Source organism: Lemur catta, chromosome 1 (assembly GCF_020740605.2).
Source record: "Lemur catta isolate mLemCat1 chromosome 1, mLemCat1.pri, whole genome shotgun sequence".
Lineage (NCBI taxonomy): Eukaryota > Metazoa > Chordata > Mammalia > Primates > Lemuridae > Lemur > Lemur catta.
In genome coordinates, this window is record NC_059128.1 from 97629314 (window position 1) to 97643102 (window position 13789).

General features: G+C 41.0%; 1 protein-coding gene across 3 annotated transcripts in view; it reads left to right on the top strand.

Annotated features, from left to right (window-relative positions):
* Positions 1-13789, top strand: part of MAP2K5 (mitogen-activated protein kinase kinase 5) — a 243271-nt gene that overhangs the window by 204250 nt on the left and 25232 nt on the right. For all 3 annotated transcript variants that reach the window (XM_045541664.1, XM_045541653.1, XM_045541644.1), the window contains one exon: positions 2634-2679. In XM_045541664.1, coding sequence (XP_045397620.1) covers positions 2634-2669 — 36 coding nt within the window. In that variant the 3' untranslated portion in view covers positions 2670-2679. The remainder of the gene's footprint in view (positions 1-2633; positions 2680-13789) is intronic.

Consider the following 13789-nt stretch of genomic DNA (forward strand, 5'->3'; position numbering starts at 1 on the left):
ATTTTTATTAATGTAACCTCAAGTTACCCATAAAACTGTCTGTCACTTAGTGGAAACAGCATAGTTTATTAATTCATTAGATCTTCAGTAAATAACTTTTATCTTTGGTTATATTTCAAACACAATACTGGGGTCCCATTTCAGTGAATTTTGATGTTTAAAAGACTATGAAAACATACTCCCATTAGGCCCACTTTAACCCTTAAAAATTTGAGAGGAACCACTGGGGCTCTCAGAGTCTCTAGGCAACTCCTAATCATTTTATACCTAAGGAAGCAAGCGATTTTCTGCCAAGGTTCTTTTCCATCCTTCTGCCTTTTTCCTCCCAGCAGAACGCATCTTTCTTTTATTATCCGTTTCACCACCATCCCCCACATCCCCTGTCCTGCAGGACTCATGTGGCCTTGGGAGGCCCACTTGCTCCCCTGCCCTCTCCATCACCCCAGCATGGAGAATTACCCAGGAGAGAGGAGGAAATTGGGAGCATAGGAATGACTGTCCTCAAAGCAGGCGACAGACCCAAGCAGAACTCCTTCCTAACTGCTTTGCCCCTCTTTCCCTCCTCCCAAGTCCTCATTTCTTCACCCCTTCAGAGTCATGTCCCCTACTGGTGGAAAATGAATGGGCAGATCCTGCCCAAAGAAACCCTTCATTCCTGTGGTGCAGTGCGGTGGTGCAATCAGGAGTTCTTGCTAAACCAAGATGGTTGAATGCTGTTCCCTCCCCTCCCCCATGATCCATCTGATGATTACACTGAAGTGAGACCAAGAAATATTCCTTAATATAAATGTCAAGCTTTATCACCTTTTTGACTAAGTGTGATGTGTTACCTCTTAATAAAAAATGTCTCATACAGTTTATATTCCATAGAACGAATATGTGGGGAAGAAATTTTTCCCCTGATTTTTAAAATTTTATTAACACTCTCTTTTATTTAAAATTCTTATATAATATTCTGTAGCTTTTAAAAACTATTTTTACTCTGAAAACATTGTATTTCCAAAACATGCCACGTTGGAAGAAAGCATACATATTGATTTAACACTGGAATCCTGACCTGTTTTGAAGCTCATTGATGATGTTAGAACCATTATCCAGAAATGTATATTAATCGCTCCTCATCTCCTTTACACGAAATTCCTAAAAACACTCGGAAGCATATCATGGTTAATGCCTCATTTTTAAGTGCAAAAATTGTAAAACAAACCATGCGATTCCTGTGCTGCCTGGAGTGGCTGGTTTGAGCGTCACCCACTCCAGAGCTGCTGGATTTGTGGCTGGATCACAGCACTTACCTCGCTGTGTGGTCTGAAACCAACCTGGGGGTGGGGCTGGTCTGGGCAGCAGGGAGAAAAGTGGATAAGGCTCTACCTCCCTCTTGTCCAAAAAAATTAATCAGCTGTTATTTAAAAGTTTTATGGAGACAGAGGGAGGGATAACCTGTGTTGAAATTTCCACAGATGTCAAGCCGAAACAGAAATGATAGTGGGTAATAGCCTTGTTTTCCCCAGAGATACAGCTACTTTGGAATGTCAGATTAGGACTGTTACCAACTCTACTGGCCAGACAGCTTGAATTACTTGCTAATGGATGCAGTATTTGAGAGGTGCATATGGTTATTTATAGGGAAGGCAAATGTCCTCGATGTCATTAATGGTTCATAACTACGGTTCTTGTTTACCAAATGATCATTAAATCTCTTTATTTAAAAAAAAAGTACTGTCAGCAAATGCAGAGATTATATGAAGGGTTTTCTTCTTGCTTGTTAGAGGATGGCCTATATAAAGAATAAGCATCTGTGTGATTTTCTAAGTGATAGAAGCAGCAATCTCTTTTCATGACTTCATCCCATAGATACTCTTGAGTAGGCAGCTACCCACAGTCACCTCGGTCCCACGTGTGAGTGCTTCATCACATAGCTAAGTACACGCTACAGCTACTAATTATACCTATTGCATGGAAGATAAGAAATACTTAGCATGAGGAATGTGATTCTTTAAGCAGCTTAAACAAACTTAGCTATCCTATAGCTGTTTAATGAATTATCAACTTGCATTGTAGCCAAAATAAATGCAAGTTGAGATAATGTGCTATAATTCATTTGTTATTTTGTAGCGTTATCTAGATTCCTGACCTCTTTTACATACTACTTGTCATTCAGAGTAACAGTGAAGGAATGAGATGTCTTCTCATTTCACTTGACAGTCATGTTTCTTTTCTTACTATCTTATCCCAATTACTTGAAAAAGAAGTATATTATTCCCTAAATTTAAGTTTGAAATAAATTGGTAAGAGTCAGAAAGAGAATATTGCTGCTTTTTTTCACATTAATTTCAAAAGCAAAATTAGAATAAATTTAAATTCATTCTTCATCTGTATTACAAAAGTAAAAAAGTTTTTAAAAAGTAATTTTTAAAAAAACTTTGTATTTCTGATTCATAAGGTCCCCAGAAATCTGATTAAGTAGGCCAAAATAAAAGAAAGGGAATATATGCTAATACTTTGGCCAAGAATTGAATATGATGAATTTTGAAAACATTCAAATTCCAGGAGAAATAGTCAACAGTGGGAATTATAGCACAAATCTACAAGTGATATAGATAATATGAGGTTTTTTTTTTTCCCTACCACAGCATGCGAAAACAGCCAAAAGAAAGGCCAGCACCTGAGGAATTGATGGTAAGTAAATTTTTTTAGTTACCATCAGTTATATATTTATGTTTAACATGTTTTTAAAAAGATGGGAATGGAATTTAAAACAGCCACAGGCACTGGAAAGGGAACATTACTTATTTTATTTGGGTAGGTGTTTTTGAAGGTCATACCCTCAGATGGTAGTTTTCACTTCTTAAAAACCCACCACTTTTTTGAAATTTAGTGCAGAACTCGTTTCATCTGCCTCACTCAAGGGTTACAAACTTAACGCAGGTTACTCTTTCTCCTTATTTGCTCTTACAGCCTTTCAGAATTCAGAGGATTCGTAACAGAAAAGACAGCGCATTCAGTTTTTAGTGCAATCCTATAGGAAATTTCTGAATGTGGCATGGACTCCTCTTAGATTCACACAGAATGAAATTAAACTGGCTGCAAAAGATCAAGTTAATGTGAATCTTTGGTCTCTCCTCAGAAAGAGACAACTACAAGGCTGCTAGTGCTGTGTTCTCAGCTCCAAGGCAGCTTTCTTTGATTGCAAATGACAGTTTTTAGTCAAGCAGAGAGAGGAACAGAGATGCTCCCTAACAATTCCCAAATGGTCATTTATTTAGTGCAGATTGTTGATTTGACAATGCACAAGCTGTTAGAATAATGTTAGGATGGAGCATTAGTAAGTAATAATTATAGTCTACTCTTTCTAATGTTTTGCATACCATTCCCTGTCTTTAGATTACTGCAGTCAAGACAAATTCCTACCAATTTTCTTTCACCTCTTTAAATAACACACATTTTACAGGTATCAGTTCAGAGGTTTTCATCCATTGTATTCCAACCTATTAAGCAGTTTAAGCACCCAAACTTCTACATAATACAGATTTCATGCCCAAATATAAAATAACAGTATGTTTCCTTTTTGCCTCGTGAATGCTTTTCAGGAAGATACTTTTCTCCCTCGTGTTCCCCTGGAGCAAAATCAGTTTTCTGGATAGTTTCAAGTTAAAGTTCTCCCCTAAAACCTCTGCAATTTATAACTGTACAGGTTTCATGTCTAGAATAAACTGGTCTTTTTTTTTTTTTTTTTTTTGGTCTCTTTGATGGTTGGGAAATTCTTGCAGTTAGTCACATTTGAGAAAACTTGGAACAGGTTCTAGAGATGGAGACCCATTTACCTTGTGCATTATTATGCTATGGCTGGATAGCTCAGCTATTAAAACAAAGGAATAGGGTTTCATAAAACAGATATTTGTTTGTAAATGCATGTTTCAATGCTGCAATGAGTTGGCCACTTATAAATAAAACATCTGCAGATTGTACATACACCCATAAATGTATATGGATGTGTGTGTTGGTAAGGAATACCACTCCAGGGTGGCAAGTCATAAAGACAAGGCTAAAGGGTGAGTACTTGCAATGCTTTAGAAGCAAGTAGATGTGAATGTCTGTGTGTGTGTGTGTGTGTGTGTGTGTGTGTGTGTGTGTGTGTGTGTGAGAGAGAGAGAGAGAGAGAAAGGGATATGTATTTAGATATATCTCTTCACAACTCTACACCCTGGCGTGTGCTGTCCCACGTTTTTAATTAATAAATATCAATAAATCAATAAAATACAATGAAAAATGTAGTCACAGGAAGCACCATCCTATACTTAATTTAACATTATTTCTAGTACTGCTCACTGTTTGATTTTAAATGAGTTTATTCCCAGAGGTATAGCACTAGTGAGGCACCACTGATTTGGTAAGGGCTCAGTGAGGAGGCAGGAAACAATAGAATGTGTGTGAAGCTGCTGTGGTCAGGGGATTGAGCCCTGCCTGCCTTTGGCCAAAAGGTTGGGCCCAATAGGGAATGGGAAAGCAAGTGGGTTTTCCCTTGTCTTAAGGAACCTGAGTGACATCCTAGGGACCCAATCTTAAGGAACCATTCTCTTTATTTCTTCTAGCATATTAATGGCTTTAATTTTTCCTTTTCCCTCTCCGCCTACAACCTATTTGATGGTGCTCCCATCTGGAAGGCGAGAGCCTCCTCTGGAATGCATGAACTGTAGAGCCCATTTGTCACTGTGGGTGGGGGCCTATGCCTTTCATGAAAAGAGCAGTTTATCTCCCAAGCGCAGTGACTCCAGCCAGCAGGGTACCAACGTGGGCTGCATAGCTTGGGCCGCATCAGATGTGAGGCCTGCAGGATTGTCAAGGTTTCCCTGTGGGCCCACATTTTCTAAATCAAAGGAAGAAAATCAGAAGTGGAGTCAGGTGGAAATACTGAAAGTTATAGATTCACCATTTGGGAAATCTTCCATGAACTCTGTGTGTGACCTTCACCAGTGAACACAGCAAGTCCCAGCCTAAGTAAATCAGAATGGGGGATAAGTGGGCCAGATCACCCTTACTCCTGGGCCTTGGCCATGCATACTGTGGGCACTCAAGTGGTTTTTGTCTTTTTATTCCATAAGGTCACTGTATATACCAGAAAACCCAATATCAAACCTTAAAATCATCACTGGCAGTTTTTGACCATGTCAGTCTTAAAGACAAAATCTAAAACTCAAGGTTAGACTCTTGAGACCATTAAAATCCCAGTGTTGGAACTCATTTAGTGATTTAGCTATTTTATTCCCTCTACTTTGTGGCTGTTCTTAAGATGGTTGTCAGTTTTTGTATCCTAAGCAGAAGTATTTTAAAGTTGGACCAAGAAATTCCTTTAATGCTCACATTTTGGAGAAGCCAGGGTCCATTTGAGCTGCTCCAGTTTTCTGGCATGTAGCCATTATGCTACATAGAAAATTCACTCAAAAGTTTATCGTCAGCATCTACATCACCTTAAGAGATCTCAGAACCAAGTAAACAATTGAATTCAGCAGATAGTTATAGACCACTACATGCAAAGTCCCATGCTAGACTCAGTAGAAGACATAAAGAAGAGTAAGCCACATGTATATAGTCTTGCAGGGTGTATGGCAAACATACAAATAACTGGAATGAAGTAACTATTATAAAAAGAGCTGCAGAGTTCTGTGGAGATCCCTTGGACATTGACTTGGTAGAGTTCAAATTAAGACAACGTATTCACCACCAGCTGGGCAGTCTCTTAACCGGCTTCTATAGAAGGAATCCTAGTGTCCAGGTCTAAAAACTTTGACTCTACGTAAAAGCGGCACATCCACAAACATAGGTCTTTTTTCTTGAGTGAATATTCTCTAGTGGATTCCATTCAAGTATAGGGAAGTCCCTCAGCCTTGGGGAAGATGTGACCCTTCTTCAATTCTTTAAGAGCCTATTACATAAATCAGGAGTCAGCTTTAAACCCAACAAAAATAAACTAGCCATGCAAACAGCCAAGAACATTCTGCATGCTGACACAATCAGAAAGATAGAAACTCCTTTACCTGTTCCTGTGATAATGATTGATTCTGGTTTGTTTTTTTAAGAGAGTCTCACTCTGTCCCCTAGGCTGAAGTACAGTGATGCTGTCATAGCTCACTATAACCTTAAACTCCTGGGCTCATGTGATCCTCCTGCCTCGGCCTCCCAGAGTGCTGGGATTATAGGCATGAGCCACCACACCCAGCCAATGATTCCATTATTAAAGAACCGCTTTTAAATCAGGCTGATGCAAATAATAGGAGCGACCTATGGCAGTGCTGCCCCCCCAGCTTTGGGACCTAGGACCAACAAACTTAGGAAAAACTTTTCAGACAGTGGAGTCTCTGAGGAGGTGGCAGACAGAACGGTCATCATGCTTCACACAGCCATGCAAGGATGCCATGGCTGATGTGGGAAAAAGCCAGCTTGTGCCAGTCACAAAGGATTGGCAGGACTGCAGCAAGAGGGGAGAGGAAGGTAATGCAAAGATGGTAGAGAAATTTCTCCAAAATGTCAGTAATCAAATTGAGGGAAGCAGAAAAATAAAAATCAGACCCTTAAACTCAGCGACAGAGAGACAACCTAAGATGGGACCATTGAGATAGGGGTTCAAGTCTGGTTTTTCTGTTCAGTTTGTATATTTAAATATTTTTAAATAACAGGGATATGATGAGAAACATTACTGTATAGACCATTTGTTCCTGTAGACCACAAAGAATTCCTTCTGAGGAATTAACCTTCCTTCAGGATTCTTTGGAGCCTAGGTCTGGCTGTGACTTAGCAGGGAGAGCCTCTACCGAGTCCCTTCCCGTGTGCAACCTCAGAGTCTCTATTCCCGCTCCACTTCAGTATCTTCATCTGCAAAACCGAGGGGTGGGCTAGATCATCAGCTCTTGACCAAGGGTCTGTGACTTCAGGAAGTCAGTTAGAGCTCTGAAATTACATCCAGAATCGTGTATGCATGTGGAGATTTGCATTTTTTCCTGAAAAGAGGAATTCATGGCTGTCACCAGTTTTTCAAAGGGGACCATGACCCTAAATGATTACGAAGCTCCCTCACTACCTTCCCATTCTGTTCCTTAGAGCTGTGTGGTCAGGACCATACCAGCAGCCCAGGAGGGAAGGTTGGGGGCGAGCGGAGTTGGGGGAGTGCTTGCTTGGCAGGGAAAGGCCCTCCCTGTGGGACTCTGCAGGGCTTCCCACCAGCTGTCAGGCAGCCCTTTAACCTCCCAGCCCATCCTGAATGTAAGCCTTGACTCACAGGGAGGGGTGTGGACTGTGGGCACCCTCACAGTTACAATTTGGGCTCAGAGTGCCGTAGATCCTTCTATGCATTTAGAGTATTTCCAGAAGCTTTCCATGTCTAAGCTCTATTTAATGGAATCTATGCATAGTAAGTAATCAGGTCAGAAGAAGCCGCATCCCGGTTTGAGATCAATTGCTGGCTAATACTTTATCTAGGCCACTTTATTATCTCATGCTGATCCGATTCCCATTCTCCTCCTCCTTTGTAGCATGCACTTCGGCTGTGGTAAAAGTACGTATCACATACATATTAAAAACATATACCCATTCTATCTGTATGTAAATGCGTGAGGCACAGCTGGATATTGCAGAGGAGTTTGATTTACTAATAGTTATTATCTGTTCTAGCTGTTCAGTGGCAGAGAGAATTTCAGAGAAACAAGCTGGCGCAGAAATTGTCTTTATGCTATTACTATACTGCTTTAGTAATTGTTTAAAAACATGGGTTTTCTCCTTAGGTTCTAATAATGCCTGTTATTTTGTGCATTTCCTTGTACATTCCAGAGTAGGGCGTCCTCATTTAGCATTTCCTTGAATTTGGTTTTCAATCCAGGCATCCAAAAAGAAACACAGTGTGCAGTTTGCAACTGAAATTTGACATTTTGCTTAGAAAACAAGTAAATAGTGGTACTGGAAATACAAGAAGCAGGTGTGGGTCGTATGGTGTCAGTTATAATCAGAATAATACTCTTGGATTTTTTTTCTTCGTCAAATCCTGGCAGCTGCAAACTTGAAGGCATCTCATTTCTCAGTGAAGGCTTTATGTATAAGAGGTGGTAATGTTTGGGGGCTAATAAACACCAAACTGCTCTAGAAAAATCTGTTTAAACATTTAATTACTTGCTAAGAGATGTTAACTTGTTTAACTCCTCTAAATTAAGTTGTCACTGGTAGCTTTTCTGCTTTTCAAAACCTGATTGTAATTACATTTTCAGATTGGTTGGTTGGTAGTTCTCTCAGTTAATCAAGGTGCATGATAAACTGCGCATCTGCATGGTCCCTGTAAAATTCGGAGTGACCACCATGTTAGATTTTTGTCTCTCTAGCACTCAAATTCCAGTGTGACTTTGGAGTTTACACCAAATGGCTTTGTTTGCCATTATTAGACCCAAACCTTCTGATCACTATGAAAGACAAAATGCACTGGACAATTAAGAAGATGATTTTATTCAGGCTATTGCAATAGGGAGAATGTTTATTAATGAAGAACAGCTCAAAGAAAAGGGAAGAGGCCAAGGTTTGGTGGAGGCAGGTGAACAAGGAGTCATCAGGGTGTCTTATGGAAAGATGGGAAAGGACCTTACCTCTGTGAGAGTGGGTGCTCCTTGGTGGTTAACAAAAGGGTGGGGGTACTTCTCACCTGCTACTGCCTTCTGGGAACACAGGGCTCAGATAAAGTTCAACATCATTCTAAACAGACCAGAGATGAGTTTCAGTTTATTTTGATTCAGAGCTTACATGTGCCCTAAGCACAAATTTGAAGAAAGGCACATTTCCATAGCCCCCTTGGATTGTGCTCGTGGATCACTGTGCTTGCAAATATCTAAACTTTTTAAAATACTAATGATGGTTGATAAGCAGTTGTGAACTTTAGGTATTCCCTCTGTTATATACAGCATGTTTTATTAATAAAATAAACCTTTAAGGCCAGACTCATAATGTGTCTGGCTTGCCATTCTTGTAGACACTGTTTTCCTCTTGCTTATTCATTTGGAGGTAGCACATTAGCTACCCCACCCAGCATTTGCAGGAAGAAATCCTGACTGGGGTTGTAACTTCAACTAAATACTTCTTTCGTGCACAGAAGTCATCACAGGAGCATGGGGGCCCCTTGGAGGGTCCAGTTGACAACCATGTAATGATTTTTTTTTCAAGTTCTGAAGGCCATTAAAATCATCTGTTTGAGTCTGCTTATAAATAGGAATCCACTAGTAAAGAAGTTGATTTTAGCTTTTTAATTGCACATAATTAAAACAGCAGAATCACTGGATGCTTGAGATCGCGCTAAATCAGACAGCTTTAATTTGAATTTTTGATGACACATTAGCACTTCAGCAAGAACAGAGAGATTATAACCCCAGAAAACAGGCTTTGTTTTTCCATAGATGTGACTGCTTAATCTTTTCATGAGACTTTAGCAGATAAATACATGTGTGTGTATACATATATCTTTATGTATGTGCATATAGCAGTAGACATACAGATAGATAAAATCTGTCATTCCTTGATCATGGTGATCTGACAATTTTAATTTCCCAGTAAAGAATAACTTTTTCCTCCATCAGTCAAGTCAGATCTCTTAATATGGTGATGATTTGTCTGTTTAATATTGCGGTTGTTTGAACTCATGCCTGCAGTGCTGCTTTCGTGTTTTATTGGGCTGACTGTCATCTTCCCAGCATCTCGTTTCAAGGCACATTGAGACTGTGTAGCATTCATTGATTGCAGAAGAGTTTGGTAATGTTGGCTGCGGTAAAGTGGGTCAGTCAGGCTGCTCTTCAGTGTCACGCCAGATTCACAGGGGCTAAGGTAGGTCTTTGGTATGTAATGTTACACATCAGTTCCTCATCTGACACTGCTCAGCTCATTGGAGGTTTCTGCTCTGTGGGCGGTGTCCTCTGCCTAGAAGGCCCCCCTTCTCCTTGAAAACCTCTTCATCCGCTTCCCTGTGGCTTTTCCCTACTCTTCCCTTCACAGTTCCTGCTCTCTTCTCTGAAGCCTTCTAGAATATATTGTGTCTAACTTGGAGCAGTACCTAATTATACTTTCATCTTAAAGCCACGAGTTGTTCCATGTAGTACAGTGGTTCTTAACCCTGGCAGATCATCAGAATTATCTGGGAGGTTTAAAAAAAGGTAGAAAAAAATGCCTGGATCTCAACCCAGATCAAAGAATCTCTGGCATTTGGGTGAGGGAGCAGGTACTTTTTTTTATTTTTTAAAGCTCTCTAGGTGATTACAAGGAGTAGCCAGAGGTGAAACTCATGATTTAATCCGTTTTTTTCCAACTAGATTGTAAGTCCCTTGAAGGAGGATCATGATTTTATAATTCAGTGCCAGGTGTGGTCCTATTCTGCTATCATTCAGGCAAAACACTATTGGTTGTGTGTGCTGTTCTCTAGGATCCAATTCAGTAAAACCATACTAGACACTGAACAGATAAAGACAAATAAGACATGTCTCTTGTTCTCCGGGAACTCATAAAGTAAAGCTGAAGAAACTGACCCAAGGAAAAGCAATCCCTGGACATTATGATATATAGTATAAATTAGGGTAAGACCATACTAGAATACATGGTCTGATAAAATGTTTTTGTTTGACCGCCTGCTAGGAGAGGTCAACTGGGTAAGATAATTTGGTGCTAAAATAATGACATTTCTAGGATGTTACAATGTTTGCAGGGGTAATCTTCAAAGCATTTAACAACCAGTACAGCATGGGCATAACCCATCAGAACAGGCACCAGGGTTCAGCCATCCCACCCTGGATGTGTGGGCAGAGCCAGGAAGTGCTGAGCAGGAGTTGATCAGCAGCACCTGTGAGCTTCCACGTGCATTCTGACCACTTGAGAATTCACCTCTAACAGTTAATTCTACATCAAGAGGTCATTAGACAGCAAAGACCTAGAGGACACCACCTGGCCAGCTCCATCTTTGCCTGGTTAGATTGATGGCAGGGGACCCCCAGGTTTTTATCTATCAGCATATCAGATGCATACCACCCACTCCTCAGCTCTTGGGAATAGTGGAGTCATTCGAGAAAGACCAGAGACATTTAGCCATTTGTGGGGGAAATGTAAAAGGATCCTAAAGCTAGTCCCTGGGATTTGGGAATTGCTGTTGAAGATAGCAAAGTTGTTTTCCTGTGAGTACACACCAATAAATAGATGCAATTCTTATCAATTATTAATGAGTCTATCCAGGAATTTTAAGGGCTGCAAAGAATATTAGAAGCCTCCTATTTACAATTGTAACCAGCTGGATTTGTTTTAATGGGTTGTTTGCTTTTTAATTTGTAGCAGTTTAAGAGATACCTTTGGGGATCATGAGGCTTGTGGTTTCAGGTACACAGTTTTCAGGTACACAGTTATTTGAGGGACCAAATCTGCCTTCAGATAATTTGAGGTTCACTTGGCCATTTAGAGACTGCAGAAAGGCATTGGAGACATTTGGGCCTTCTGTCCTCTATTTAATTTTCAAGATTAGAATTAAACATTAGGCCTTGGTCTACCGAGAGACATTTGCCAGAGCATGGACTAGTTTCTTTCCAGTATCCTGGTTTACCGTTTCTGTGTTCTCTTAATATAAATGGTCACTGATTCTGAAGTAGGAGAATAGGTACCATTCGTTTATTTGTGCAAAGGTTCCCTTGACACAAATAAAAATGGAATTTTCAAATGTAACCCGATTAACTCTTAATTGTATACCAATAGCCTCTGTGTGTCTTAGCTCCCTCGGAAGGCTTCTGAATGGCCTGCATCTCTTTTTAAAGTTGGGGGGAGGGGGGATTCAATTAATAGCAGGACTTTCTAATTGTGGGATTGGTGTGGAGTTGACAAAAATTTGTATAAATAGGGTACATTTTTCCACTTAAGAGGGCTGTGCTGAAACATTTTTAATTGGATTTTCATGGTGATTGACAGCATTTGATTATGACAGTAACTTTATTTGGCTGGACTGCTTTAGCCTCTTGTTCAGATTTTTCCATCAAAGCTCCTTTTTATCCTCTGAATCCCCAGTGGAGCAGCAGTCATTGTGGAAGAGCCTTTTAGCACCTTTGTTGTAGCCATCCCTGGTGATGATTGGGCCCAGCTGGTAGTAGATAAGAAAATGTTCCTTTCACAAAGAGGCTGTGTCTCCCGCCTCTGCGGTTTCAATAATTTTAAGAGCCCCCAAAACCTGTTGAGGATTAGAAGTAGCTTTAGATGTGAAATGAGTGTTAAGTATTAGTAATCGGGAGATTAGGGCCCCAGGGACAATGAGAGATAAACAACTGCAATTAAGGCAAATCTGCCGATGTAAACAAAATTTAGCAGAAACAGATGCCCTAACCATTTTGGGGGATTGATTTGAGGGCACCAAGGAATCGATTTTTGTCTTGTTTACACTTTCAAGCCCCTGTGATATACTGGAAGGCTAAATATTTCATACAGCCTGATTTTAGTTAATTTTTTTTTCAGCGCCTCACAGTAGGCGCCTCTCTTCTCGCAGTGACCAGGCCTGAGTTTATTCAGCATTCACAGGGAGCAGCTAATTGTCTATGAAGGGCCCCCGTGTTTAAATGGGCTTGACAGGAATTTAAATTTTGTTTCAATCAACCCCTGTGCTCACAGCCTGCTCCAGTTTCTAATTTTTAAATTAAACATGATTTTTTTTTTTTTTTTAAGCCACAGCCTTGCCTCTGGAATTCTCTCACTCTAGCTCTCAGGAAGGCAAATCAGCAACCCTGGAATGCTGGTTTGGGCAGGGCCTGTGGCACCAGCTCTGTGCTGGAAAGTTCTTTCTTCAAAGCAAGCTTTCCTCCCCCCCGTCAAGGGAGGTCAGCAGAGCTGCGGGGGCACATACTCCTTCTTTCCTTCTGAAACGGCCCCCTTTCCAGCTCTCCTGTGCAGACGGCGGTGCCGCATCGTCTGGAAAGTGGGTTAAGTACCAAAGGAAGGCTGGAGGATGCCTGGTAGGGGCTGGCTGAGTTATAAGCCACTGCACGTCTGGTACAGATTTGTATTTCAGAAGCCTTTTCTCCCGTTGTGAGATAGGGAGAGAACACGATTGGGGCATCACAAAGGTGCATTTCAGTATGCACTTGCCGTTTTTATTTCTTGAGCATCTGCTCTGTGAGAGCATCCTGCCTGATGCTGAGGAAGTGGCGTGTCAGCCCTGAGTCCGGACCCCAGCCAGCTTACAGTCTAGCAGGGAAGACAAGGATAGAAACGTCCAAGCTCACCTACCCCTCCCACCTTCGCCTGCCCCTTCACCTCAGGCCACTCCTTTACACGCCAGGATTCTGGCAGTCCCCAAATGCGTGAGGCATTCTCACACAGTTTCTCATAGCTCGTGCTATTTCCTCACCTCCACGCGGTGAACTCCTACTCAGCCTCCAAGACCCAACTGGCACAGGCTCTGTGAAGCTTTCCTAAGCCTGCTTCAGTTGGGTGGAGGACTTCTCTTGCATGTCATCCTTCCTCCTTGCAAGTACCTCTCTTAGTGTGCTGCTCACACTTTCTGGCAGTAACTTGTTTACATAAGAGGTATAGTCCATAAGTGAGACCAGGAATCCTAGAGTACAAGATCATATTTTAGTTATCTTTGTATCCTTAGCATCTAGCCTGAGTAGAATGCTCAAATAAATGATCATTGAATTAAAATGATGTGAATTTAAAGGTAAAATGAGTTCTGGGGAAAGAAAGATTTTTTCCAGCTAGGGGTGTCTGGGGAGGATTTGGGAATGGGGTGACAGGTAAGCTGGACCTTGTG